The sequence below is a fragment of the Vombatus ursinus genome, unplaced genomic scaffold (assembly GCF_900497805.2).
Source record: "Vombatus ursinus unplaced genomic scaffold, bare-nosed wombat genome assembly UNPS02014801.1, whole genome shotgun sequence".
In the NCBI taxonomy this organism is placed as follows: domain Eukaryota; kingdom Metazoa; phylum Chordata; class Mammalia; order Diprotodontia; family Vombatidae; genus Vombatus; species Vombatus ursinus.
Genome location: NW_020954579.1, coordinates 18,005,741 through 18,032,713, shown reverse-complemented (window position 1 = coordinate 18,032,713; position 26,973 = coordinate 18,005,741). Strand labels below are relative to the sequence as shown.

Sequence of the window (26,973 nt, the reverse complement as noted above, 5' to 3'; positions counted from 1 at the left end):
CTACTAAAATTAGTTTAAAGATTTAGTTGTCCATCAATCAAATTACCCAAGAGATATTTTACAGAGCTAAGCAAAATAATAACAAAATTCATTTTGAGGAACAGAAAATATAAAATGTTTAGAAATTTAGAAAAAAGCAGCAGAAAAAAGTAGAAACAACTTAAAAAATTCTAGACTATTAATTATATTATTAAGCAATAATCATTAAAGCTATTTGGTACTGTTAAAAAAAAACAGAAAAGCACATAAATGGAATAGAATAGATGAGGAAGAATCTGAAACAACTGGTCTCAATAAACCAGTTTGATAAATCCAAAAACATGTTACCTTGGAAAGAATTCCCTGTTCAACAAGAGTTACTAGGAAAATAATAAAGCAGTTTGGAAGAAATGAAGTTTTGACCAACATCTTATACCATATATATAGACAGTTATAGAAGTAATATAAGACTAAAATAAGTAAATAAGTGTTCAAAGAATACTAACAAATTATCCAAACGATAATTGCAAATTATTAACACCATACAAAAACTGCTATAAATCACCAAAAATCAGAAAAATGAAAATCAAAAGAATTCTAAGGCTTTACTTCACACTTGGAAAATTGGCCAAGATGACAAAAGATGGGAGTTGTTAATGCTGGAGAGGTTATGCATGATATTGGTGGATTTTTAGTAGAGTTTTTAGTAGATTTTTAGTATAAACTGGTCAAATCGTTCTGTAAAGCAATTTGGAAGTTTACTAAGAAAATGAGTGATGTGCCTATTTCCTTTGACTCAGAGATCCTACAGCCAAACATATATCCCAAGGAGGTGAAGGATAAAAGAAAAGTCCTATGTACTCCAAAATAATTATAGCAATAGTTTTTTTTTTTTTAGTTGCGAAGAACTGGAAAAAAAATAGTTGGTCACTGATTGAGGAACTGCTAAATAAGTTATAAGCACATGAAGGTAATGGAATATTACAAACTGTAATAAATAATGAATATGGTGAGTTCACAGAAGCATGGGAAAACTTAAATGAACTGATGCAAAGTGAGATAAGCAGAACCAAGAAAAAATACATGACTACAAACGGAGAAAACAACAACAAAACAACAAAAACTGAATGCTATGTGCTTTTTGTGGTAGCAAGGAACAGCAATCAGAGAGGATGCCCATTGATTGGGCAATGGATAAACAAACTGGGGCACATAAATATTTCTGTGCTGTAAGAAACAATAAATATGATGAATATAGAGAAGCATGATGTACATGAATTGAGGTAATATGAAATATCAAATTGAGATAAAATCAAATATCAGCTTATCAAATAAGATATTTGTAAAGACCTTTGCAAGCCTTAAAGCAATATAAAATGCTTCTATTGTTATGATTGCTATTCTTATTATTGTCCCACATAGGGTAAAGTAAGCAAAGCCAAGAAAAAAATATACACAAGAACTACAAAAACATAAATGGAAAAAAATCACTGCGAAACAACTAAAATGTATGTTGTGCTGCCCACTTCCTGACATAGAGATGATGGACTCAGAATGCAGATGGAGACATTTTTTTTGATGTGGTCAATGTGGAAATTTGTTTTGCTTGACTTTTCATGTATGTAACAGGGATTTTCTTTTTCTTTTTTTCTTTTTGCTAGGCAATGGGATTAAGTGACTTGCCCAGGGTCACACAGCTAGTGTCAAGTGTCTGATGCTGGATTTGAACTCATGTTCTCCTGACTCCATGGACGGTGCTCTCTCCACTGCACTAACTACCTGCCCCAGCATTTTCTTTTTTTTGCCTTCTCAAATGGGGGGGGTAAAGGGAGAGAATGCATAATGAAAATAAAATAAAATTTAAGTTAGAATTTTAATAAATTTAAGAGAAAGAAAATGAATTACAAAATTACAAAGAACAATCTTAGGCCCCCAAAAACTACCTGGTCCCCTATCTCCTTTATAGAGGTTGGGGGGTGGTGTCTAAAGATATGGGACACTGCATATATTATCAGATTTTTTCTAATATATTGACTATTTTTTCTCCTCTTTATTCTTTAAAAATTTCTTTGTAAGGAATGGCTTTTCAGGAAGAAAGAGGGAGAAGGATATTTGGGGAAATTTGTTGTTATTGTTCATTCATTCTAGTTGTGTCCAACTCTTCATAACACCCTTTAAGGTTTTCTTGGCATAGAGTGGTTTGTTATTTCCTTCTCCAGCTCATTTTACAGATGAGAAAACTGAGGCAAACAGGGTGAAGGGACCTGCCCAGGGTGACCCAGCCAGTAAGTGTCTGAAGTGGGATTTGAACTCAGGAAGATGAGTTTTCCTGAATTCAGGGCTGGCACTCTATCCACTGCACCACTCAGCTGTCATGAGGGGGAAATTTAGGTGATGCAAGTAAAAAAGTATCAATAAGCTTAATTAAGGGGTAGTAGGTGGTACAGTGGAGCCAGGAAGATTCCTCTTTGTGAGTTCAAATCCAGTCTCAGACACTTACTAGCTGTGTGACCCTGGGCAAGTCACTTAACCCTGTTTACTTCAGCCTTCTCATCTATAAATATGAGCTGGAGAAGGAAATGGCAAACCACTACAATATCTTTGCCCAAATGGAGTCATGAAGAGTCGGACGTGACTGAAAAATAACTCAACAACCACAACAATGACAACAAAAAGATTAATTAAAAACAGAGTGCTATGAAATTATAATGACCAAGCTTGGCCCCAAAGAAGACATACGAGAAGATACCTCTTTCCCTTCTTTGCAGAGGTTACAAGTACACCTTGGGTGTGGAACACCAACAATAATGTGTTGGTAGTTTTATTGAATTGTTTTCCCCCTCTCATTTATTTCCTTTGTCATAAGGAGTGGCTCTCTGCAAGCAGAAAGGGGAGGCACATATCCGGAAATACAGATGGTGTAAAAACCAAAGTGCAATAAACATTTATTTTTAAAAATCGATAAAATAAGTTGAGGCCTCCTTCCTGCTATTTAACCTACTCCATTCCCACAGCAAATGGAGAGAAAGGATGGAGCCCAATAAAATCTGGGGGGCAACCTCAGAAGTTGCTATATAGTCATGCTACAGGTCTGGGTGCCAGCCCTGTGTTATTTCTAGAGAATGTGTGTATGTGCACGTGTGCATGAGCATGTGAGGATCCATCCCCCCAACCCTTTTTTTAATCTCCTTTCATTTTGGAAAGTGCCCATTCAACGGTTGGTTGGCTAATGTTGCTGGAGGGCAGGGGCTGTCTTTGAAATTAATCATGTACAATATTTTTCAGTACAGGGCAATGCATGAGTTCCTAACAGTAGAAGTGATGTGGTTAGTGAAGTCAAAGGATGGGGGGAGTTGAGGGTGGGGATGGCGTGCTGGTGGGGCAAGGGGAAAGCCAGGTACCACAAAGACAGGCTTTAGGTGATTTGGAAGCACGCACTGAAGGGCCTTTACTCATCTCCCAGTCTTACTAGCAGTATGTCTTAAAAATGATGGACAACAGAAAATGTGAAAGGCTTATGGAAGTGGTGATGGGCAGAAGGCCCCAACTGGAACACTTGGGGACAAATTCTGGACTTCCTAGGGAAATCTAGAAAACCAACAGGACTTAGGTTATAATATTCACATTCCAAATCCTTGTCCTACACTTTTCTATACCTTAGTGGTATAAAACACAAGTCTGTTAATAAACACCTACTATGCACTATGGTTTGAGGATCCCTTGCATAGCTGAATGAGTTTTGTTGCTAGGCACACTGAAGGTATATTTGGGAAGCCAGCTGGACTGAGCAAAAAGAGCCAGGCCAATGTTTATTCTTCTGATGTGGAATGTTCACAGCTGGGTTTAGTAGATATTTACCATTTCAATCATTAGCTATTGCAATGGTTGAATATTAGAGGACTGGAATGGTTTGATTCTCCTGGAATTATTGAATATTTGCTATTATAATTATGAGCCCTTTGCTATAAATAATAATAATAGTTAGCATTTACATAGTGCTTTAAGGGTTTACAAGGAGCTTTACATATATTATCTCATGTGGTCCTCACAACAAGCATGGGAGGTAGGGGCTATTAATAACCCCATTTTACAGATGAGGAATCAGGCTGAAAAAGGCTAAGTAACTTTGCTGAGGTTACACAGATATTAAGTGTCTGAGGCAGTGTTTGAATTCATGTCATCCTGATTCCAGGTCTGGTACTCTATTTAGCAGCCAAATCAATATCAATATTATTACTGCTTTTTGCTATCAATGTTATCAGCTACTGAAATTATTAGATATTTTTCATTTTAATTACTAGCTTTTCATTCTGATTTCTTTGCAGTCCTTGAGTGATGATTGACATCATAACAGATACAAAAACACCTCTCTCCTCTTTTTTTATTTAAAAAAAGCTGAAATTATTAGATACTTTCCATTTTAATTACTATCTATTTACTCGGATTTCTTGACAGTCTCTGAGTGATTACTGACATCAGAATAGGCACAGAAATACCCCCTCCCTCTTTTTTTTTTAAATGGAAATTATTGGATATTTTCCATTTTAATTATTAGCTATTTACCATGATTTTTTGATAGTCCCTGGGTGACTAGTGACATAACAGGCACAGAAACACCTTCCTCCTTTTTTAAAAATTGAAATTATTGTATATTTTCCATTTTAATTACAAGCTATTCACTGTGATTTCTTGATAGGCCTTGAATGACTGACATCATAATAGGTACAGAAACACCCCCTCCCCCCTTTGAAAACTTAAATCACCTAATGTCTGATGCCACCACAAACTAGATGTCTTGTGACAGCAGCTCTCTTCCTGACTCTGTCTCCTCTGATTAACTCAGAAGCCTAGCAACGGTGGTAGCTGGCAGTGGCCGAGAGCTGCTCGGGCTTAGCGGAGCCCTGGAGAAGCCAGCTGTGAAACGGGAGCTAGGACAGCAGCCCCCTGAGCAAACTTATCAGCTGCTCCTTCTCTGATGGCTCTGGAAGTTCTTCTGATTCAATTTCAGGCATGACAGGAGAGGCTAGTACAATTACAGGAGCTCGAGGAGCCGCGGGGCAGAGACAAGATTTAAAAAGGCGGCTTGGAGAGTTCTGGAGAGGTGGCTGCCTGGGTTTCAGTCCTCTTGGGTCTGACCGGGGGAGCCAGGCTGTGAAAGGGGGATCCAGGCACGGAGCTACTGCAGCTTGCTAGGCCTGCATGTATCACCCTGGCCCTGGGAATATGACCGATGAGTGACCTCGGGGGGGAGGAAAAACTCTCTGTGGGGGTAAAAACTACCTCTGGGCTGGGATGAGCTCAAGCCCAGTCCCCTTCACTCACGATCCTTTGGCTGAGAGTCCATATTTATGTTACAAACTTCCCCGAGGGGGTGGGATTCATCAGCTCTAGAGAAATCCCAGTCTGTACAGAGCAAGCTCGGAGTGTCTGCTGTCCGGTCCCTGGGAGGGGGCATTCCTGGAGCCGTGGGAACTATGAGGAATGGCTCTGACTACTTAGGGCTCTTTAGAGCAATGGTCTCCAAACTTTTTTTTTTTTGATGGCACATATTGTGAGTGAAAAAGAAAAGGAGATAAAAATAAAACCAACAATATTTTAAAAATAATTATTTTATTTACTCATAGTACCGAAAAAACCTCTTTTGGTCTCACTTAAAAATGTAGTAATTTTTTAGCTACAGTGATGTGATTGATTATGTTTTGTTATTTTTGAAACTTGTGGTTTAACAATTAGCATGCAGTGATTTAAAGGTCTGGTTCTAAGTTCAGGTGATTGCTCTTGGTTTTCGAATGAGGGAAACTGGTGAGATGGGTAGACCCAGTCAGAAGTATATTACTGACTGTGCTTACTAAATCATAACACTCATTTTTCATTCTCATCCATCAGTTATGCAAAGGTTTTTGTTATCACAGCCAGCACATTTCCCAAAGTTCTGGTTGTAAGTTCAGTTAATTTCTACTTTTGGTTTTTGAATGGCTGTCACAGTTGAAAAAGATTCCTCTCCAAGATGGACAGACCTCCAATGGAAAAAGTACATTATGGACTGTGCTTACTAAACACAACCCTTATTTTCCATCCTTATCCAACAATTATCCAAAGGTTTTTGTTGAATTGTAGCTAGTACATTTCCCCCTGTCTCGATGGAAGGTGGTAGGGCATGGTCTCTGGAGATCAGGTGCCAAGTTCAGGAGGTGGCTGTGGCAGGAGATGATGCTTAGGGAGGCCCTGGGTTCCTGGTGGTGGATGACCTTTTTCATTCATTTCTAAACTGTCCAGTGGACTAGGAGGATGAGTGGGGTGGGTCTTGGAAGCAGATCTGAGAGATTTGTCTGTGCCCCATACCCAGTGCTGCTGCCCTTCATTTCTTGCTAGCTTAATTATTACTGTTCCTCATAGGCTCTCATTCCTGCAGCTCCTCCCAGGCTCATTGTCAGTCTCCCTTGGGGCAGTGGAGTGGCCTTCCAAACGGTTTGGAGGAAGAGGGTCTTGGGAGCAGGACAGCTCTCAAGTATAGCTGCCCCAGGCATAAGGGAGCTCACATCCTTAGGAAGCATTTCTCCCCTCCTGGCCAGCCAGGGTTCATGATGGTCCTATCATCCTGGGATTTTTTGTGCTGTGTTCCCAGTCTGTCCTGGGGTCTGGAGCACTTATTTTTTTTTCTTTTTTGGTTAGGGCATGGGGTTAAGGGACTTGCCCAGGGTCACACAGCTAGTAAGTGTTACATGTCTGAGGTTGGATTTGAACTCAGGTCGTCCTGAATCCAGGGCCGGTGCTCTATCCACTGTACCACCTAGTTGCTCCTGGAGCACTTATTTCATCTATCCTCCTTTCAGAATGAGACCCTGGAAGGGTCGCTGGGGAAGTAGGATCTGCCTGTTCTTGGAGCTGTGAGCCCTACCCCAGGCAGGGGTCAGGGATGTGTGGAAGCTCAGTCAAAATCAATCAATCAATCAGCAATTATTTATTAAGCACCAAAACCAGGCACTGTGCTAAGCACTAGCACAAGTTCAAAGAATGAATTGATCTCTACTCCCAATGAGAACATTTTCCAACAAAAACCTTTGCATAACTGGTGGATATGAATGAAAAAAAAATGAGTGTTATAATTTAGTAAGCAGAGTCAATAATGTACTTCTGATTGGGTCTATCCATCTCAACAGTTTCTGTCATTCGAAAACCAAGAGTAATCACCTGAACTTAGAACCAGACCTTTAAATCACTGCATGCTAATTGTTAAACCACAAGTTTCAAAAATAACAAAACACGTCCTTAGTCAGGACATGGTGAGGTGTGCACTGCTGTCGTAGGGTGGAGGACAGGGACACATGGGGTGGGGGAAGGAGAGAAATAGGCAGGTAATGACTGCATGGCAACCTGAGTACAGGCTGGGAAGGGGGGCAGCAGAGAAAGCAGAGGCTGTAAGTGCCAAGAACAGCTGATGCTGTTGTCCTCGGTCCCAATATTTTGTTTGAGTTCCCCAGTGGACCATCTTGTGTACCACCTGGAGTGTTTGTACCCCACCTTGGAGATTACTGGTCTAGAGACCGCTAACTTTATTTTCTCCATTTTTCAGTAAAACCCATGCAATCAAACCAACTGTGGACATGCTCCTTGTGTCAGGTTGTAGGAGTCTTTTGAATACAATAACTCAGGCCAAAGACAACTGAGGTAGCAATAGGATTCCTGGCTACTCAGCCAAGGCAGCCTCCCTTTCCAACACTAGCGGTAGAGGTAGCCTTAAAAAACCTGGGGTTTGTCAACTTAAACCACTTGCCTTAGGCAAGGATTGTCCTCAGGCTGTAGCCAAAATTTGACAGCCAGTCCAGTGCAAAAGACTAAAACACAAAGCTGGTTCTTCTTTCTGGAGCACCTGGGTGACCTGTGAGCCAGAATCCAGCTTCTTCTCCATATATGATACACTAACCCTTATGTTACCAGATATTGTAGGTCCTCAAACAAGAACAGCATCTTCTCAAATAGAGGAAAGAAAGTTTCTGCAAGAAAAGGAAACTGAGGAGAGTGAAGAAGATAGAGTGTGGAATATATCATGTCAGGAAGGCTGGAAAGTAAAGACAACTTTGGACTGAGGAGTTAAGTGGAATGTACCTGAGGGTCGGGCTTCTATGACATAGCGGGTGATAGGGCCTTTGCCAGGATCTCCACTAGACCAGTGAATGGCGATGGCTGAGCTGTACCGGATGATGATGGGAATTCCAGGGGGTCCGGGAGCACCTGGAGGAATTCAAGGTCAACCAATCAATCAGCAATTATTTATTAAGTACCAAAACCAGGCACTGTGCTAAGCACTAGCACAAGCCCAAAGAATGAATTGATCTCTACTCCCATTGAGTTTATATTCTAATAGAGGGGCAAGTATATTAAAAATATATACAGCATAAAGTCAATAGATGCAAAAATATGTGTGTGTGTATGTATGTATGTATGTATGTGTATATATACAAATATGAATAGGTGGAGAGTCAAGTCAAGAAGCATTTCTTAAGCACCTACTATATGCCAGGCACTACATAAAGTGTTGGGGATAATAAGAAAGGCAAAAACAGACCCAGCGCCCAAGGGACTCATAAACTAATGGGGAAGATGAAGTGTAAACAATTATATGCAAAGAAGAGATATACAGGATAAATTGGAGATTATCCCAGAGGGAAGGCATTAGCATTAAGGCAGACCAAGAAAGGCCTCATACAGAGGGTGGGGTTTCATCAGAAACTTGAAGAAGGCTGGGATTTGGAGATTAGTTGGGAGAGCATTCGAGGAATGGGAGACAGCCAGTGAAAATACACAGTGAGGAGAGAGAGTGCATTGTGTGAGGAATAGCAAAGAGGCCAGTCGCTTGATCCTAGAGTATGTAAAGGGAACTGACAGGTAACAAAAATGGAGGGGTAGGAAGGAGTGCACACACAACTCAGTGGGAGCTGCCCCACCTTTTCATCCTCCACCAGGGCTGCTCAATCGAGGAGCACTTAGAGAAAAAAAGAACCCGAGGTGTCTGACGCTTTGGAGGCTTTCAATAATGTTTGTAGGTTGACCTAGGATTTAACCTATGAGGCCTGATGCTTAAAATAGAGTATCTCAGCCTAGTGTCCCACTCTGTGTCTGCTCAAATCATCTTGAGCGTTTGCTGTAATCTAAAGTATGGAAATGGAAAGGCCGGAGGAGGAGGCGGTGGTGATATGACTAAAGCCATCATGGCGCAGACATATAGGCAGAGGAGTTGGGCTGCTAGGTGGTGCCACAGTGCACAGAATGCCAGGCCTGAAGTTGGGAAGCTACATTTTCCTGAGTTCAAATCTAGCCTCAGACACATACTACTGTTGTGACCTTTGGCAAATTAATTCCTTTCTGTGTCTCAATTTTATCACACCTGGTAAAATCAGGTATATAGACTAGGTGGCCTCTAAAGTGCCTGCCAGGTATAAGTTTATGATCCTATAAATCCTGACTCTGCAACTGGCTGATTGTGTGACTTTGAGCAGCCTTTTCTAGGGCTCAGTTTCCTCATTTGTAACATGAGGGGGTTAGACTAAGTCTGAAGTCCCTTCCCCTTTTAAGGTACCTTTAAGATCTCAATTTAGGATGCATTGAAGGAAGTAAATAAGTATTTATTAAGCACGGGTGCTATGCTAAGTGCTTTACAAATATAATCTCATTTGATTCTTAGAACAACCTTGTGAGGGAGGTGCTAATATTCTCCTTTTACAGTTGAGGAAACTGAGGCAGACAGAGATTTAGTGACTTGCCCAGGGTCACACAGTGTCTGAGGCCACATTTGAACTCAGGTCTTTCTGATTCTTGGCCTAGTGCTCTAGCCACCTATAATTTGTGTACAACAGGAAAAAGAAGTGGGCAAGTCATGTAGGTATAACAGGTGGCAAGCTGGAGGGCTGTACCTGTTCCCATAAAACATTCACATATCTAAAGGAAGGCCTTCAGCACCCGGGGTAGGTCCTCTATGTGGGATTTATGGGAGGCTATTGTCAAGAATATAGTACAGGATGAGAAGATATGCATGGGTAGTGATCTGCCCCAGTTGTGGGAATTCCCTCTTCGCTGGACCTGGAGTCAAGAAAACTTGAATTCATATTTGGTCTCAGGCACATACTAGCTGTGTGACTTTGGGAAAGTTACTTAACTTCTGCCTGCCTCAGTACCCTCATCTGTAAAATGGGAATAATAATAGCACCTGCCTCCCAGGGTTGTGAGGATCAAATGAGATAATATGTGTAAAGTACTTTGCAAACCTTCAAGCGCTATTAATGTTGCTATTATTATCTCTGATAATAACTCACCAATGGGTCAGACAATAATAATGGAAGCAGCATTACTAGAAAGCCACTTATGAAAATACATATATGTTTCTTGGGAGGAGAGAGAGGGCTCATCTTGTCTCCTTTAGCCCTCTTATTACCATGGATTAGTTTATCAGAGTAGCTAATTGTGACCACTGCAGGTAAAGAAAATGCTTTCCCTTTGTGGACAAGACACAGGACAGAGAAGTTTCCAGTTGACTGGAAGAAGGTGGGGAGCAGGCCATCAAAGAACACGGGGTAGCTGGTGTATCAAATCCCTCTTAACATCCAGGGATGGTGTTGAGCAGAATAGGAGGGAGTAGAGGAGGGGGTTTGGGGAAAGGTGAAGGAAATGCTGACGATGCAGAGCACCAAAGACAAACTTGGCTCATTTTACAAAATCAACTCTGCTTGAAGGTCAAGTCAAACATGGAAAAGCTGCCCAAGTCTGGAATGTTGCCATCTGAGGACTGGCAGGGCCTGGGAGTCACAAAGATATCAATCCCAGGATCCCAGGATTGATGATAGATTTAGCGCTGAAAGCAATTTCAGAGCCTATCTGGTTCAACCCCTTCATTTTTGTAGTTGAGGAAAATGAGGCCAAGTGGGGACCTGCAGAGCTTGGCAGTCCCTAATCATGGGATCACAGATTTAGGGCTCAAAGGAACATCAGAAGTAATACAGTCTAACTCCTCCTTCAGTTTGCAGGTGGGGAAACTGAGGCCTATGGTAACCCCAGATGATAAGCTACAGCCTTATAATTTCCAATTCTTTCTTCTTTCCCAAATATTTACCATCCATCCCAACCTCTGGTCCCGGCATTGTCATAACAGAGAAACAAGGTAGTCGAGGTGATCAGACTGGGATGGTGGGGTGACAAGCCACTGAAGGGCTATGTTTCTGACATCGTCAGAACATGGGGACCTCAGAACATAGGGTGGGGTTCAGGGGCCAGGCAAGCCAGAGGCAAGGAAAGTCCTACTAAGTGTACCCTGACCTCTAATCTCTCATCAGATAAGAAATCTCTGGCAATGTTGTAGCCCATTACTTGGATATGAGGGAACAGGAATACAGTTTTAGGAGAGAGAAGCAGTTTATCCTTACTCCAGATACCTTTTCCCCTTACACCTGCTTGGTTATATTTTCTTTTTTAAAAGCTCAGCATCTGGTAGTTCTGATCTGGTTCATTTACAATCCTCTAGTTAAAATAGGTTTTTTTGATTTTTTTTTTCAATTTTTCCTTCAGAGTGTTAAACAGTCGGGGACATTTTATGCTTTAGTCTAAAACAAACCTTTCCTGCTTGCATATCACTGGTAGGCCTGCCCACTGGTCAGCCTGCTGGCTTTCTCCTCTTCTTGGTGTTTATAAGGGAAGTAAGTGGGCAAATTGGCTTAGCTGAGCAGTGCCATGCATTTTAGGGGTGAGGGCTAGGGGCAGATGAAGGAGGGGCCCACGGGGTAGTCTCCATAGCATGATTCTCTTTCTTCCTGCTTAGCTGAGTTCCAAGAGAGTCCTGGGGACTGAGGCACAATTTTGTGAGAAGGGAATTGGAGTAAAATGAACTACATTCTGTAGTAAAAAGCAATAGAGGTAATAGCTGGAAGCTTGACTCAATTTCTTCCCAATGCTGTTGATTTGGGTTCAGATTACTTATGCAGTAGAAAGACTGGAAAGTTTCTCCTTTTGGAAAAAAAAATACTGTCTGTAATACCTATATATTTAGAGTCAGAGGACCTAGGTTCAAATCCTGGTTCTGTACCTTATCACCTATGTGACCTTGGGCAAATCTCTGTCTCTAGGCCTCAGTTTCCTCATCTGCAAAATGAGGAGATTTGACCAGATGATCCCTCTGGCACCTTTCAACTCTAAGTCTTCTATCATTTGATGAATTTTTAGTTTGAATTCAGAACGTGTAGGCCATCTCCTTTGCTGGGTGTTTTTCTTTCAGCCACAGGCACTATTCTTCCTCTCTGGTATCACAGTCTTTTGCTGAATCCTTGGGTTTGGGGCAGGGTAGGACTCCCACATGGAGTAAGGGGCATGGGGTGTGGTGACCTGGATGGCTGGGTGGGGTGACTTACACTATTTCCACTCTTCTAGAAGGAGAGGAAGCAGCAATGGCATGAGCCGCTGGACACTGTCTAATGCCCTGGTAGTTTGGGGATTTGTTGAGTTCATGTGGAGGATGTTGTCCTAAGGGTAACTGGAGTCTCTTCTAGGGATTGACTGGACCACTCCCAGCTCTCCTTGACAAAGATCTCAACCAAAAGGACACTTCAGGCAGAGCTAAAATAGAAGAGGGACAGCTGGTACTTATGGGCCCCCCTTACCTTCTCCTGGCCCTGTGGTGATGTTGGCTTCGATTTCTGGCCCATACGTGAAGGTCTTGGCCCGGATTCGGAATCTGTAGGTCATCCCCTCTGCTAGGTCTTTCACTTTCAACCACAAGGGGCTGTTGCCCTTTACATCAACTGTCACAATCTTGCTGACCCCTGTGGAACCAAGCACAAAGAGTGGGGATTGCAGGGATAGAGGTTGCCCAGGGGGTCCATGGGGGGAACTGTATAATATAAGAGGCAATATGATATAGTGGAAAGGGAAGGGAGGTGAGTAGAATATAATCTCCCTGAGGACAGAGGCCCTGTTTTGTCTTTATAAACCTAATGCCTAGAATATAGTCAGTGCTCTTGTTATGACAGCTATTTCCCTTTCCCCATTTTTTTTCTTAGCATCAGGGAGACAGAATATTGAATACCCTTCTTCATATCTGCTAGTTTTGCTGTGCTACAATTACGATATCTAAGGGGATGACATTGCATTTGCTTTAAAGGGATTCATCCCTTTCTTCACCAATGATTTGTTTGTTTTTTGGCTAGGCAATGGGGTTAAGTGACTTGCCCAGGATCACACAGCCAGTAAGTGTTATGTGTCTGGGCCACATCTGAACTCAGGTCCTTCTGAATCCAGGGCTGGTACTCTATCCACTGCACCACTTAGCTGCTCCCTACCAATGATTTGTTATGAGACTCTAGGGCATTCACCTGTTAGAAAGCCTGGGTCTTTGCCTTTGGACAACCCTACTTTGACTTCAGTTCCCCCTTTCGGAAAAGAGTATTGCCTGTACTAACTGTATTGACTATTGCCAATTTGGCCAAAGATTAAGGGGCTGGAGTGGGTGAGGATGGAGGGGGCTTTTAAAATGTATGTGAGTAATTATTCTTAGACATCAATTATAACTAATGCCCCTCGTCTCTGGAGTGTGTGCGTGTGTGTGTGTGATGATCATTATGAAGGATATTGAAAGGAAAGGGAGATGGTGAGGTTCAGAATCCTGTTGCCCACTCATCTGTGGGAACACATAAGTACCACCCTACTGAGAAGCTAATCAAGACAAAGTGCTGAGATCCTCCACTGAGAGCCTTTATGGATGGACTGAACAGGTGGTCACTGGCATGTGTACTTCATCAGTGAGTTCCCCTCTTGCTTTCAGAGAACATAGCACTGCTCCTGGTTCCCTCCCCTGTGATCCTGTCTCTTTCATGGGGCCCAGCTTCCCTTATTGTGTTCTAGAGTTTGACAACACACAGTGCTGCTTTGGAAAAGAGAGCTGTGGGCATGCAGGTGGCAGCAGGGAAGACTGAAGGGCCATTGTTTTGTGGACAGGGCCCCGAGGCTGACCCAGAAATGTTGGCCAGAGGCTGTGTTCCCAGGGTCCAATGGGCTCTCTCTGCTCCATGTACTGATGAGCCTTCCCAGCTGGATTCTGGGGGAAATGAGGTAGGAGAGAGCTTGGGGAAGGTTTCAGGAGTAAGGGTAATAGTGAGGTGACACCCTGGAGGCATTCACCTTCAGCATCCTATATTGTCACCTGGCCCAATCCTAGGCCCTTTCAGGGCTCTTGTATGCTGGCCATCAAGAGGAATTTGACACCGGCAGAAAAGAGCCAAGCCTATTTCCTTCTCCCTCAGCTTCTCTTCCCATTGGTGAGATGGTTATCAATAATGAAATAACCAGGGAATTATGGACACTTGGCTTGTGCCGAGCTCAATGCACCCTGGTTACTGTGGGGACAGCCATCACTATGGAGGGATCCAGTATCGCATAGCAGAATACTGCCTGGGCTTAGAGGACAGGATGGGGAAAGATCCAAATACTCTGGCAGAAGCTGCTTTGAGGAAGAGAGGTGGGAGGGAACTCTTGTAGGGGATAGGAGACCTAGATACAAATATCAGAGAAGGATATATATGGCTCTTGGAGAGAAGGAGATACCCTCCAGGACGCGACCAGGAGAATAAGCCCTGACAAGGCTAAGCCTGAGCAAGGTTGGAATTCTGAATCTTGTATGTCACTGCCCCATAGAAACTTTGAGTCTTTGCTGTAACCCTTGAGATTTGACTTACCACAAAATTAATAATTATGTGCCAAGAAGTGTAGAATATTCTGGCATGAAATAATTGTTACATGAAATAAATGTTACAAATTATTCATTTGTAAAAACTAAGTATTAAAAAGAGGCATCTGCATATCCTTCCCCTAGTTGTGGAGCAGATAGGTGGCTCAGGGCCACCCAGCATTGGGCCTGGAGTCAAAAAAACCTGAGTTCAAGTCTGGCCTCAGATACTTAACTAACTGTGAGACCCTGGGCAAGCCACTTAAAGCTGTTTGCCTCAGTTTCCACATCTGTAAAATGGGAATAATAGTAGCTACCTCCCAGGGTTGTTGTGAGGATCAAATGAGATATTAATTGCAAAGCACTTAGTGCCTGTCACATAGTAAGAGCTACATAAAAGTTACTACTACTACTACTACTACTATCTCAGCTCTACCAAGAGACCAAGGTTATAAGGTTTAGGCAGTGCTACAAATGAAGCTGTCACAGGCTCCCTTCTGCTTCTAATCTCACCAGGGATTCTAATCCTGGCCATCTATCTCAGGCTTTACATTTTACTTAGATGAACCTTAGTTCTACTTCATCTTGTCCAGCTTCCAGTGAGCCATGGAATCAGGAGACCTGGGTTCTAATCCTGCCTCTGCCTTAACCTGCTCTGTTGCCTTGGAAAAATCACTTCACCTGAGGGAGAATCCATCCATGCTGAAAGGATGAAGTGAGATCAGCGGAGCTTTGAAACCAAGTTGCTCACAGGGATAGGGAGCAAAGAAAGGCATCATCACTTACCATCCACCGGAGTGCAAGGCTCATAGATTAGCCGGTAGCCCTCAAGGACGCCATTGGGGAAGAGAGGGGGCTCCCAGGACACGTTCACTGAGGTTGTGGTCAACTCACTGAATTTGACCGTGCTAGGTGCACTGGGAGCTGTCGGGGGAGACAAGAGTTCTTCAGAATTCATCACAAAGCCTGTGCAATCCATCGACCTGTTCAGCTGAATTACACAGCTGAACAAAGGGCTAATACCCTTTGTGGGAATGTAATCATTCTCCAGGTCAGTTTCCCCCCCTTATTGGGGGTTTGGGATCCCCAATCTAGACCACCTCCCCAACTCTGCCTTAGGCCTCAGAATCCTGACAAATCTGGTGATCTGATATTCCGACGCCCGTGTTCTGAGACTCCTGAAAAAAATGGAGTACAAAGGAATCCAGTTGATTCCAGGTCTTCCCTTCAACATTTATTCAGCATTTACTTTGCCTCAGATGCTTGAGGAAGGGATTTATCCCATTCTGGCTGAGGTTTCTCAGCTAGAAGGTGAGGACCAAGACCCACTGGGCCTCTAAGGTTATTGGAGGGCAGAGAGATTTCCTTTGCTTTCATATCACACCTTGAAAATTCTAGGGGGAAGGTGGGGTTAGAGAAGGGGAAGAGTGACAGTAAAAGAAGATGCATTGAAAAATGTTTCATACCAGAAGAGGAGACAAGACCTGGACCCTGGGGAAGACTCCCAGAGCATCGATGGACAGGCTCCATAGATCTCTGAGGCTGCCAGGGCCTCCCAAGGAGGAATCAGAGAACCGGAGACTGGGGATCTGTTGAGGGCATTCAAAGCCCTCACAGAAGATGTTTTCATAGCCTCCAGACCCCTGGAGGGACATTGAAAACACAAAGTCTGGGGAGCCAAGTAGGGGGAGAGGGGAAAGGGAGGAAAGGAAGGAAAAAAAGCACAAAACAACCCACCACACCACTCAATTCAGAAGCATGTAAAGAGGCTCCAAGACTGATAACCGTGGCTATTATTGTCCAGCTCCACCTTCCCTCTGAGTTGGAGCTAGGCCCAGAGGCGACTTCCGTCTGGGACTCTGGGGAAGTGGTGACAGCCAGTGGTCTTTGAAGGAGGAGACTTCAGTTCTGCCTAATCTTGTCCCCCTGAACCCGGGGCTTACAGGAAAGTGGAGGCAGAACACAGTGTCTTCTCTCTTCCAGGAGGGTGAAGTTTCTAAATAACCAGGGAGCATGCAGTCTACTAATTATACTAACAGGAAGGAGAAGGGGCCCAGATAGTTAAAAAAAAAAAATCCAACTCTTTTAGATTTGACTTTGGAGTACAGTCAGAGATATATACTCATACACTCAGACATCTGGTTCAAACTGTCTTTAGTGGCTTAGATGCTGGTATGGCAGATAGTGGTGGCAAAGAAAGGCCACAGGTGAGGGGAAAAAATCCCCCAAGGGGATAACTGGATACTGATTATAAATTCTTAAAGCTGATAGGAAGTGAAGAAACCCTCTCTGTTGTTTGGGGGCAGGAGGTTGGATGAAATAATCTTTATATTCAATTTTCTGGTACTGAGTCAGGAAATTGAACTTGTCCTGTCCCTTCAAACACAGGAGGGGCAAAGGTAGGTGCTGGGGAACCACATAGGGTTTTAGAGTGCTTGTCATGGCTGGAATGGGTTCCAGAGAATGGAAGGATGGGTAATACAGAGACAACAGTACTAGGTCAATCAGGAGGAGGTAGGGAGTAGCAGTGGGAAAAAATCAAAAGGATTGCAAGGCGGGGGAGAAGCATCCTAGGATGGACAAAGCCAGGGATGCTTGAGGTCAAGCTGGAAGAGGTGGAGGAATGAGATATGTGTATTGCCCACCAGTTGGTTCACCATGCAGATTGCATCTTTCTCCTGTTCCTGCTACATCTTAGACTAAGTCTCCCTTTCCATTTTTCCTTCACTCATTGGACTCTAATGAAGACTAATATTGTCTTGCTACCTGGCAGAACTGAATAATAATAAAATCTTCCTTTTTGTAAGGAACTCCCTAACTGGGTAGGTAGGTGCTCCCTGCCCGAGCCAGAGCATAATCCAGGCTGTGACAAGGATGAATGTGGGGAGCCTCTCCCATTGCCCACCTGCTTGTTGGGTCCGACCCTGGCTGGGGGCACTCTGCGGCCCATCGCCTGCGGCATTGAAAGCCGCCACAGTGACCAGGTAGGCCGTGTAGCCGGTTAGGTTCTTGAGCTTGACGCCATTCTCAGGCAGGAAGAGGGTCTTGAGTCGTTCCGTGCTGTTCCTCCGCTGAGCTTCCCAAAAATAAATCTGTGGGCAGAGGTAATTGGGAGGGGGGGTGAGGCTCAGGACACTGAGACTCTTGGGCTTCCCAGCCCATAAGGCACGAGCCTTCTGAGTCAATGAGAACAGACTTCATTTGAGCTGCTTAGGAGAGAAACAAGGAGAATGAACATGTAGCCCTTTCCAGGAATCAAAACGAAGAACTTTTCAGTGGCCCTTGCATAACCACCAGGAAGAAATACTTGTTCTCCCTCATGTTTACCTACAGAGAATGTCTCCAATAGCCTGTGGGAGTCTGAGAGAGAAGGTCCCAAATCCTGGTCTGAGGTGTGTGAAGCTCTTCTATGTACAATTTATTTTCTTTAAAGTGTATTTCAAATTCAACATATTAGTTCTAACACTGCTTTGCTTGTCTATGTCCCCTTCTGAAATTCCTTCTGCCCCCTTCAGAATTAAAAAAAAAGTTTTACTGCCTCTCGAGTCAGGAGGACCTGAGTTCAAATCCGACCTCAGGAACATAACACTCACTAGCTGTGTGAGCCTGGGCAAGTCACTTAACCCCAATTGCCTCACCAAAAAAAAAAAAGTTTAATAAGATGCTCCTTTTTTCTTTTCTTCCTTTTTTTCTGGTTTCAGTATCACTCTATTCCTACTCTTAATTTCCCCCTTCTGAACTTTTTGAAAAAGACTAAAGCCCTTGCTTTAATAAAATAAGTACAGTCAAGCAAAGCAAATTCACATGTTGGCCATGTTTGAAAATGTATGCCTCATTCTGCACCTCTAGTCTATTGCTTCTCGGCCAAGAAGGGGGAATGATTCATCATCAGTCTTCTGGAGTCCTGATTGGTCATTGCATCACTCAGAATTCTCAAGTTTCTCACAGTTGTTTTGATTGTTTCATTGAATACAGTCTTGTAGTCATAATAAAAATTATTCTCCTGGTTCTAGTCACTTCATTCTGCATGACTTCATCTAAGTCTTCCCAGCTTTCTCTGAAACCATCCCTCTCATCATTTCTTATGGCACAATAGTACTGTGTAACATTCATATACCAAAATTTGTTTAGCCATTCACCAATTGATAGCATCCATTTTGTTTATAGTTTTTTTGCTACTACAAAAGAGCCATTACAAATATTTTTGTACATGTGAATTTTTTCCCCTTCTTCTTTGATCTCCTTGGGAGTAATATCTAGGTGATACAGAATTCTGGGCCTGGAGTCAAGAAGATTTATCTTTGTGAGTTTAAATCTGGCCTCAGACACTTACTAGCTGCATGACCCTGTGCAAGTCACTTAACCCTGCTGGTCTCAGTTTCCTCATCTGTAAAACAAGCTGGAGAAGAAAATGGCAAACTTCTCCAGTATTTTTGCCAAGAAAACCCCAAATGGGGTCATGAAGAGTCAGACATGACTGAAAAACGACTGAACAACCTAGTATTTATACATAGTTTAGTCATTTTTGGGGCATAGTTCCAAGTTGCCTTTTAGAATGGTTGGATTGATTTCTAGCTCCATCAAGAGTGCATTAGTTTGCCTGTTCTCTCACTGTCCAGCCAACAATCGTTATTTTCCATTTTTGTCATATTTTCCAAACTGATGGGTATGAGCTAGAACCTCAGAGTTACTTTAATTTGCATTTCTCTTGTTATTAGTGACTTGAAGCATCTTTTTCTGCTTGACATTGATGGTTTGCCTTTCTTATTTGAAAACTGCTCATTCACGTTCTTTGTTTTTTTAAAAATTTTTTTTGGATGGATTTATTTATTTCTATTTTGAATTTTATTTATTTCTATTTTTCTAAGAAATTAAAATTTAATGCCTTGAAATACATTTGAAAGAAAACTTAGCAGGGAAAAGAGGAGATGGCAATCATTCATACTTTTGACTATTTATCTATTAGGGAATAGTTCTTATTCTTATATGCCAGTTCCCTATACATCTTGGATATAAGTCCTTCATCAGAGAAATTTGCTGCAAAGATTTTTTTCTGAGTTAGTCAGTTCTCTTCTAATTCTAATTGCATAGATTTTGTTTGTGCAAAAACTTAAATTTTATACAATCAAAATGTTTTGTTGCTTTTCCTGTGATCTTTATCTCTTATATAATCAAAGATTCTTTCCCTCTCCATATTTGTGAAAGGTGTTTCCTTTCCTACTCTTTTAATTTCTTGACGATATGACCTTTTATATCTAGGTCATGTATCCATTCGGAGAAGCTTATTATGGTACATGGTCTCAGATGCTGGTCCACACCTAATTTCTGTCTAACTCCTTTCTGGTTTTCCTAGCAATCTTTGTTGAATAGTGAGTCCTTACCCTAGTAGTTGGAATCTTTCAGTTTCAGGATTTCATGTATCTAACTGGTTCCATGGATAAACTTTGCTGTTTTAAAAATCAGTACAAAATAGTTTTGATTACTGCTTTGAGACCTGGTTCTGCTAGGCCCCCTTCCTTCCCACTTAAAAAACAAAACAAAACAAAACAAGTCCCCAATTTTTCTTGAGATAGTTAATCTTTTGTTTCTCTATAGATGAATTCGTTTTTATTTTTTTCTAGTTCTGCAAAGTAATCCTTTAGTAGTCTGACTGATATGGCATGAAAATGTAGAGTAATTGAGTTGGTATTGCCATTTAAAAAATTATACTGGTACATCCCAACCACAAGCAACTGGTATCTGTCTAACTTTCATTCATTCTTGCTTGTTCCCTGAAGTTTGCCTTTGTCTCCCACCTTTCACTGAATCTGGTTTCTTTCTTTCTCTCTCTCTTTTTTCTCCCCCTCCCCTTCCCTCTTCTCTTCTCTTTTCTTCTCTTCTCTTTCCTTCTCTTCTCTTCTCTTCTCTTCTCTTCTCTTCTCTTCTGTTCTCTTCTCTTCTGTTCTCCTCTCTTCTCCTCTCTCTCCCCAAGTCTGCATTGGTTAGAGGGGCTTATTCCTGTTTCTGATAATTTTTCTTTATCCTAGTACTATCTGGAATCCTTTTCAGATATTTGCTGGGGTGTGTGTACGTGCTCTGGGCTCTTCTGCAAACTTTCCCATCTGGAAATAACCCAGCAAAGCCTCTTAGTTAAACCTTAGTATCTTTGAGATTCTGGAGCTCTGAAAGGGGCCACAGGCACTTCCTCTATAAAACTAGATAATTTTTAATGATGTCCATTCGAAGCCCCACAGCCTATGAATCTCAACCTTAATCATGAAGGGTAGGACTAGAGGAAATGGAGAAATTATTTTCTCAATTTCAGGTAATCTGGCGCCACCTGCTGGCCCAATTGATCTTTGCAGGTACTAGGTTCTCAAAGGGTATGGATTTTGTTTCCCACTCCAAGGCAGGAGAAGAATCAAAGGAATTGTTCTCAGCTGGCAAGTGAGAGAGCAGGACAGATTACTTAGGGATGACGCACTCAGCCTATTACCGTAATCGAATCCTCCCTTTGATGAGAAGCCTAGAAACCAGGCTTACTGACGCTAAAACGTTCCTTTCTCCTACACCGTCCCTCATAGCTGTTGTTGTTTAGTCATTTACAGTCGTGTCTAATCTATGTGACCCCGTTTGGGGTCTTCTTGGCAGAGATATTGGAGTAGTTTGCCATTTCTTTTTCCAGCTCATTTTACGGATGAGGAAACTGAGGCAGACAGGGTTAAGGGATTTGCCCAGGGTCACATAGCTAGTGAGTGTCTGAGGCCAGATTTGAACTCAGAAAGGTGAGTCTTCCTGACTTCAGGCCTGGCACTTTATCCACTGAGCCACCTTTCTGCCCCCATTGCTCCCTCATAGACCCTTCTCTAAAGAATGGTATGAGTACGGGTGAACATTATGTTTACTGTATATCTCTAGGTCTTTATAAATATTGGAGCATATGAATATATACATGAGTGTATGTATGTAGGATATAGGTGTTTGTCTACATCTGGACAGTATACTAAAAAGTTCAGACATCATCTTGCTGACAAAGGTCTGTATAGGAGCTGGACTATAAGGAAAGCTGAGCACGGCAGAATTGATGCTTTCCAATCAATTGTGGTGCTGGAGAAGACTTTTTTTTTTTTTTTGAGAAGACTTTTGAGAGTCCATTGAACAACCAGGAGGTCAAATCAGTAAATACTTAAAGAAATTAATTCAGGCTATTCACTGGAAGGTCAAATACCGAAGCTGAAGCTTACATACTTTGGCCACATAATGACAAGATCGGACTGACTGGAAAAGACCCTGAAAGATTGAAGGCAAAAGAAAAAGGGGATGACAGAGGATGAGATAGACAGAGAATGTCATGGAAACAATGAACATGAATTTGAACAGATTTTAAGAGATAGTGGAGGAGAGAAGGGCCTAGCAGGCTATGGTCCATGGGGTCAGAAAGGGTCAGACACAGAAATGACTGACAGCAGCAGCAGCAACAACTTTACATTGGTGTTTGTACCTATCAGTGTGTATGGATCTTATAGCCAATGTCTGATTTGAATGCTGTGTCATTTTCAGATTCATTCATTGACTAATAATGTCCATGTGGGAGGCTAGTAGTCCCAAATCCAACTGGTTAATGTTAACATCAGCTGCTTAGCTAATAATGTTATCTAGGTGATATTAAAAAAAAAAAAAGAGGCAATATGGTATGGGGAAGAGAGAATGGGACCCAGAAGGCCTGGGTTCAAAGATTACCTCTGACACTTGTTACCTGTATTATGACAGTGGGCTACTAACAAAATTCATTTGGAATAACAAAAGGTCCAGAATATCAAGGGAACTAATGAAAAGAAATGCAGGGGAAGGTGGTCTAGCCATTCTAGATCTTAAATTGTATTATAAAGACAGTGGGCAAGTCAATCAATCCCTCAGAGTCATGGTTTCCTTACATGTAAGATGAGGCTAATAATGACTGTGTATTTTATTTCATAGGCTTGTTAAGACTTTAGAGCCTGAGTGAGATAATTTATCTAAAGTGTTTTGAAAATTTTAAGGCACTAAATTAAGTCATTATTCTTATTGTATTGACTATAAATTGGCTGTTTTAGTTAACATCAAAAATTAATTGGCTAATGTTAACATCAGACAATTCAACTACCTAATCAAAGAATGGAAATATACATATATTTCATATATATGCATACATTCATACTCCATATTATATATGTAAACGTTAGTGGAAGATATATATACACAGAGACACACACCACATATATATGATCCTGTGTCTTATCACATGAGAATAATTACACACAAAGAAATATTTGAGGGACTTCTTACTGCACTAATAACTTGTATCACACTTAATTATAAATTGTTTTATATTATGCATTTTAGCTGTTTCATGTACATAAGAGCTGGGCCCACATCGTCTATTTCTAGAGGCAGTTGGTGTTTGGTAGATAGAGTGCTGGGCCTGAAGTCAGGGAAATCTGAGTTCAGATCTGACCTCAGACACTTACTAGCTGGGTGATCCTGGCTAAGTCACCTAAACATTGTCTGCCTCAATTTCCTCATCTCTAAAATGGATATTATAAAAATAGCATCTACCTTGTTGGGTTGTTGTGAGGCCCAGATGAGATAATGTTTATAAAAAACGCTTAGCACAGTGCCTGGCAGGTAGATAGTATGCTTAGATAGAATGCTTATTCTCTTCCCTTATATTCCCCACGGTGGCTAGTACAGTGTTAGGTTCATAGTAGGACTTTAAAAAAATCCTTGTTGTGTGTGTGTGTGTGCATATGGAAGTTTAAGTCTCAATGTTTGTCTGTGAAATTTCCATTCTTTAACACCTTGCCAGGCTCGTGGCTGCCCAACTGTTTTTTGGCTCTTTTTCACTCCAATGCATGGGTGGCATATGCTATAGGCATAATGTTTGTTTTTCCCAGCTGCCACTGCCAAGTGTTCCAGGGTGACGCCTCTAATGGTGTCATATGTCTCTCTGGCCCTCTTGGCCAGATGCCTTCCTTGAACCTCCGGAGGGCAAGAAACCTCGGAACCGGCTCTGGTCTCTGTCCGGTGGAAGGTACCTTAGGAACCGAGACTGGAGGCTTGCAGTGGGAAATGAGTCTATTACAAACAGACATCCTAGTCCCCTAGCTCGGCCCACTTCCTTTGTCCACAGAAGGTCTAAGAACGGAGACGGCAGTTAGGAATTTGACCCAACTGCCTCAGAACTTGGGGCTGCCTCTAAAAATGCCAGCGTAGGGGATAAAAGTCTAGGAATCAAAAGACCTGGGTTCTAATTCTGCTACTAATTTTATTTAAAGTCCTTTCCAACTCTAGATCTGTGCACCTCTGATCCCAGAGTTCCCTCTCTTTCCCCTGCCCTCAACTGTTCTTGCCCAGGAGAAAATATTTATATTTACAGTTCTAGGGGAAAGAAGCATGGGCTTTGAATTTCTGGGCTTTAAGGAGGACTGGCTTTCAGTTTCTTTATCTTTAAAATGGGGTCAATATTCTTTGTCCTACCTGCTTTATGTCATTAAAATGGCAATACTTCACATTTCTATGATGCCTTTTTTTTTTTAAAAGACTTGGTATTCCCCCTGTCTCACCCAGGCTTGAAAGTACAGTGACTACTCACAGGCCCAAATCCATCGATGATTAGCATGAAAGCTCTGACTTGCTTCACTTCTGACCTGGACCAGTTCATCTCTCCTTAGGCAGCAATCTCCTCGCCACTTACTCCATGCCCCCCACTCCTGGGGGCTCATCGTATTAATACCAGGCTTAGTGTGGACACTCTGATTGTCTTTATGCCTACTGTAACTCAAAACTCCAGAGCTCAAGTAATCCACCTGCCTCAGTTTCCCCCAGAAGAAAGGATTGCAAGCACAGGTTTCCATGCTCAGCTTCTCCAGGGGTTTAAGTGAACAAAGTCCTGAAAAGTACATTACCCACAACAACCCTGTGAGGTAGATATTGTAAATATTATCTCCTTTATACAAGTAAGGAAATGGAGATTTGCACACATGTTTACATACATATATACTTATATGAATATACACACATACATATACATATGCACATATAACACACATATGCATAAATACATACTTATACACATATACACACACATAAACATAGACACACATTTGTCCTAGGAAATGACTTTTTATTTTCAGTATAAGATATGAACTGGAATTTGCTGTAATGGATTTTGGACTGTGTCATTATCCTAATTATTATTATTGTTAGCCAAATAACATCCAAACTGGGACTCTTTTTGTTTAAGCCCTTTGGGAATGGAGAATCACAGAATTTAGAGTTGCAAGAAACCTTAGAAATGACTTAGTACGACTCTGCCCCCTCTATTTTACAGAGGAGGAAGTTGAGGTTAAGAAGAGGACATGATGTATCTCCAATCACTTATCTGGTATGTGGTGAAGCTGGAATTTGATCCCGAGTCTGCTAACTCCAAGCCACTGTTCTTCCCCTAACGCTGTGTTTCCTGTCCAATGCTGTTTTCTTTGTCCTAGTTCTGTAAAATCGCTTTGAATTGGGGCTCCCCATGCCAAAGGGGAAGTGTGTCAGCTAAAGCCCAGGAAGGACAAGTCCATTCCTCTCCCCTTCCCTCACAGCTATAACCAGGACTGTTTTCACCTGGGGAAAAACTAGTTGGTTGTAGTTTAAAGAGAAAGTGGGGGAGAGGGAGGGAGGCCATAAGATCTTAGAAGCCTAGATTTAGAATTGAAAGGAACCTCAGAGGTCATCTAATCCAATTTTCTCATTTTACAGATGAGGAAACTGAAGCTTAGGGAAGTTAAGTCATTTACCCAAAATCACATAGCTACCAAGTGGTAGAGTTGGGATTTGAACCCAAGCCTGCTTACTCCAAATCTGGGGTTCTTTTTACTATAACACATATGCTTTACTTTATAGATGTAGAAACTGAGAACTGTCTTAAAATATTTGAAAGACTGTCATATGGAAGACAAGTTTACCTGGATCTGCTTGGCATCAGAGGGCAGAGCTATGAACAGGTGGAAGCTACAGAAAGATAGGTTTAGGTATTGGGTAAGGAGAAACTTCCTAACAACAACCCTACTCCCCATATCAGAACCAGGTTAACTCATCTTCTATGTGACAGCCCTTAAAGGCTAGTGTTGCTTTTGTTCAGTTGTTTATAGTCACATCCAACTCTTCATGACCCCATTTGGGGTTTTCTTGGTAGATACTGGATCTCTCTCTCTCTTTCTTTCCATATATACATATACATATATATGTATATATATATATAATATATCTGTATCTATCTATCTATCTATCCATCTATCTATCTATCTGCCTGGATACTTGCGATTTCCTTCTCCAGCTCATTTTACAGATGGCGAAACTGAGGCAAGCAGGGTTAAGTAATTTTCCCAGACTCATCCAGCTAGTAAGTGTCTGAGGCCAAATTTGAACTCAGGAAGATAAACCTTCCTGACTCCAGGCCCCATATTCTATTCACTGAGTCACCTTGTGTATGCCTAGACAAATCACTTCACCTTTAGCAGCTCACCTAGACCCCATAGTTCTACACTGCAGGGCATGGGGGGGCATGCCCCTTCTCTCCAATCTGGGATAGAAAACACTTGAGAAGTCTTTCACAACTAAAACCTTGCAAGTCATTCTATAGGTTGCTAAGGCCTTGGTCTCTCTCCCTGTTTGGTTTTCTGTACTCTGCCAAAGAACATCATATGTTGTACCTTATAGCCTTGGATGTCCCCATTCTGTGCTTCCAATGGAGGTGGCTCCCATGTTACGTCTAGCTGCGTGGCCGTGGCACCATGGACAGCTACATTCTGTGGGGGCGCAGTAGGCACTAGAAAATGAAAAGAATAAATGAGGCTGATTATGTGTGTGTGTGTGTGTGTGTAACTGTGTGTGCTAGAGCACATGGAGGGGCAGCCCAGAGTGGGTAGGGTCTCCCTATTGCCATATCTTGTCTGGTTGGCCTTAAAGGATAGCTGGGAGACGACCAAAGACAATTTGCCATGGAAATGTGGGCAGGGGTGGACACTAGGACAAACAGGTGGAGGGGGAGAGAGAAAAGCCACCTCACTTCACTCACCTGCCTCTCCAACGAACACTTCCTGGGGTGAACTGGACGGTCCCTCCCCCACAGCATTGTAGACACTCATCCGGATCTCATAGCGTTTGTGCTTACTTAGGTCTGGTGGAGGGGAGTGGGAAGAGGACACAGAGAGAAGTCACTGTGAAGGTGAGTGAGTGAGTGTGTGTGTGTGTGTGTGTGTGTGTGTGTGTGTGTGTGTGTGTGTGTG

The 26,973-nt window shown here is 42.3% G+C and overlaps 1 protein-coding gene across 1 annotated transcript in view; it reads right to left on the bottom strand.

Moving 5' to 3' along the window:
• SDK2 (sidekick cell adhesion molecule 2) overlaps nucleotides 1-26,973 on the bottom strand; it is a 449,888-nt gene that overhangs the window by 35,031 nt on the left and 387,884 nt on the right. Inside the window, exons 35-40 of the mRNA XM_027873081.1 lie at nucleotides 26,763-26,864; nucleotides 26,398-26,513; nucleotides 17,586-17,772; nucleotides 15,467-15,604; nucleotides 12,621-12,782; nucleotides 8,086-8,211 (exon numbers count right to left, since the gene is read on the bottom strand). Coding sequence (XP_027728882.1) covers nucleotides 8,086-8,211; nucleotides 12,621-12,782; nucleotides 15,467-15,604; nucleotides 17,586-17,772; nucleotides 26,398-26,513; nucleotides 26,763-26,864 — 831 coding nt within the window. The remainder of the gene's footprint in view (nucleotides 1-8,085; nucleotides 8,212-12,620; nucleotides 12,783-15,466; nucleotides 15,605-17,585; nucleotides 17,773-26,397; nucleotides 26,514-26,762; nucleotides 26,865-26,973) is intronic.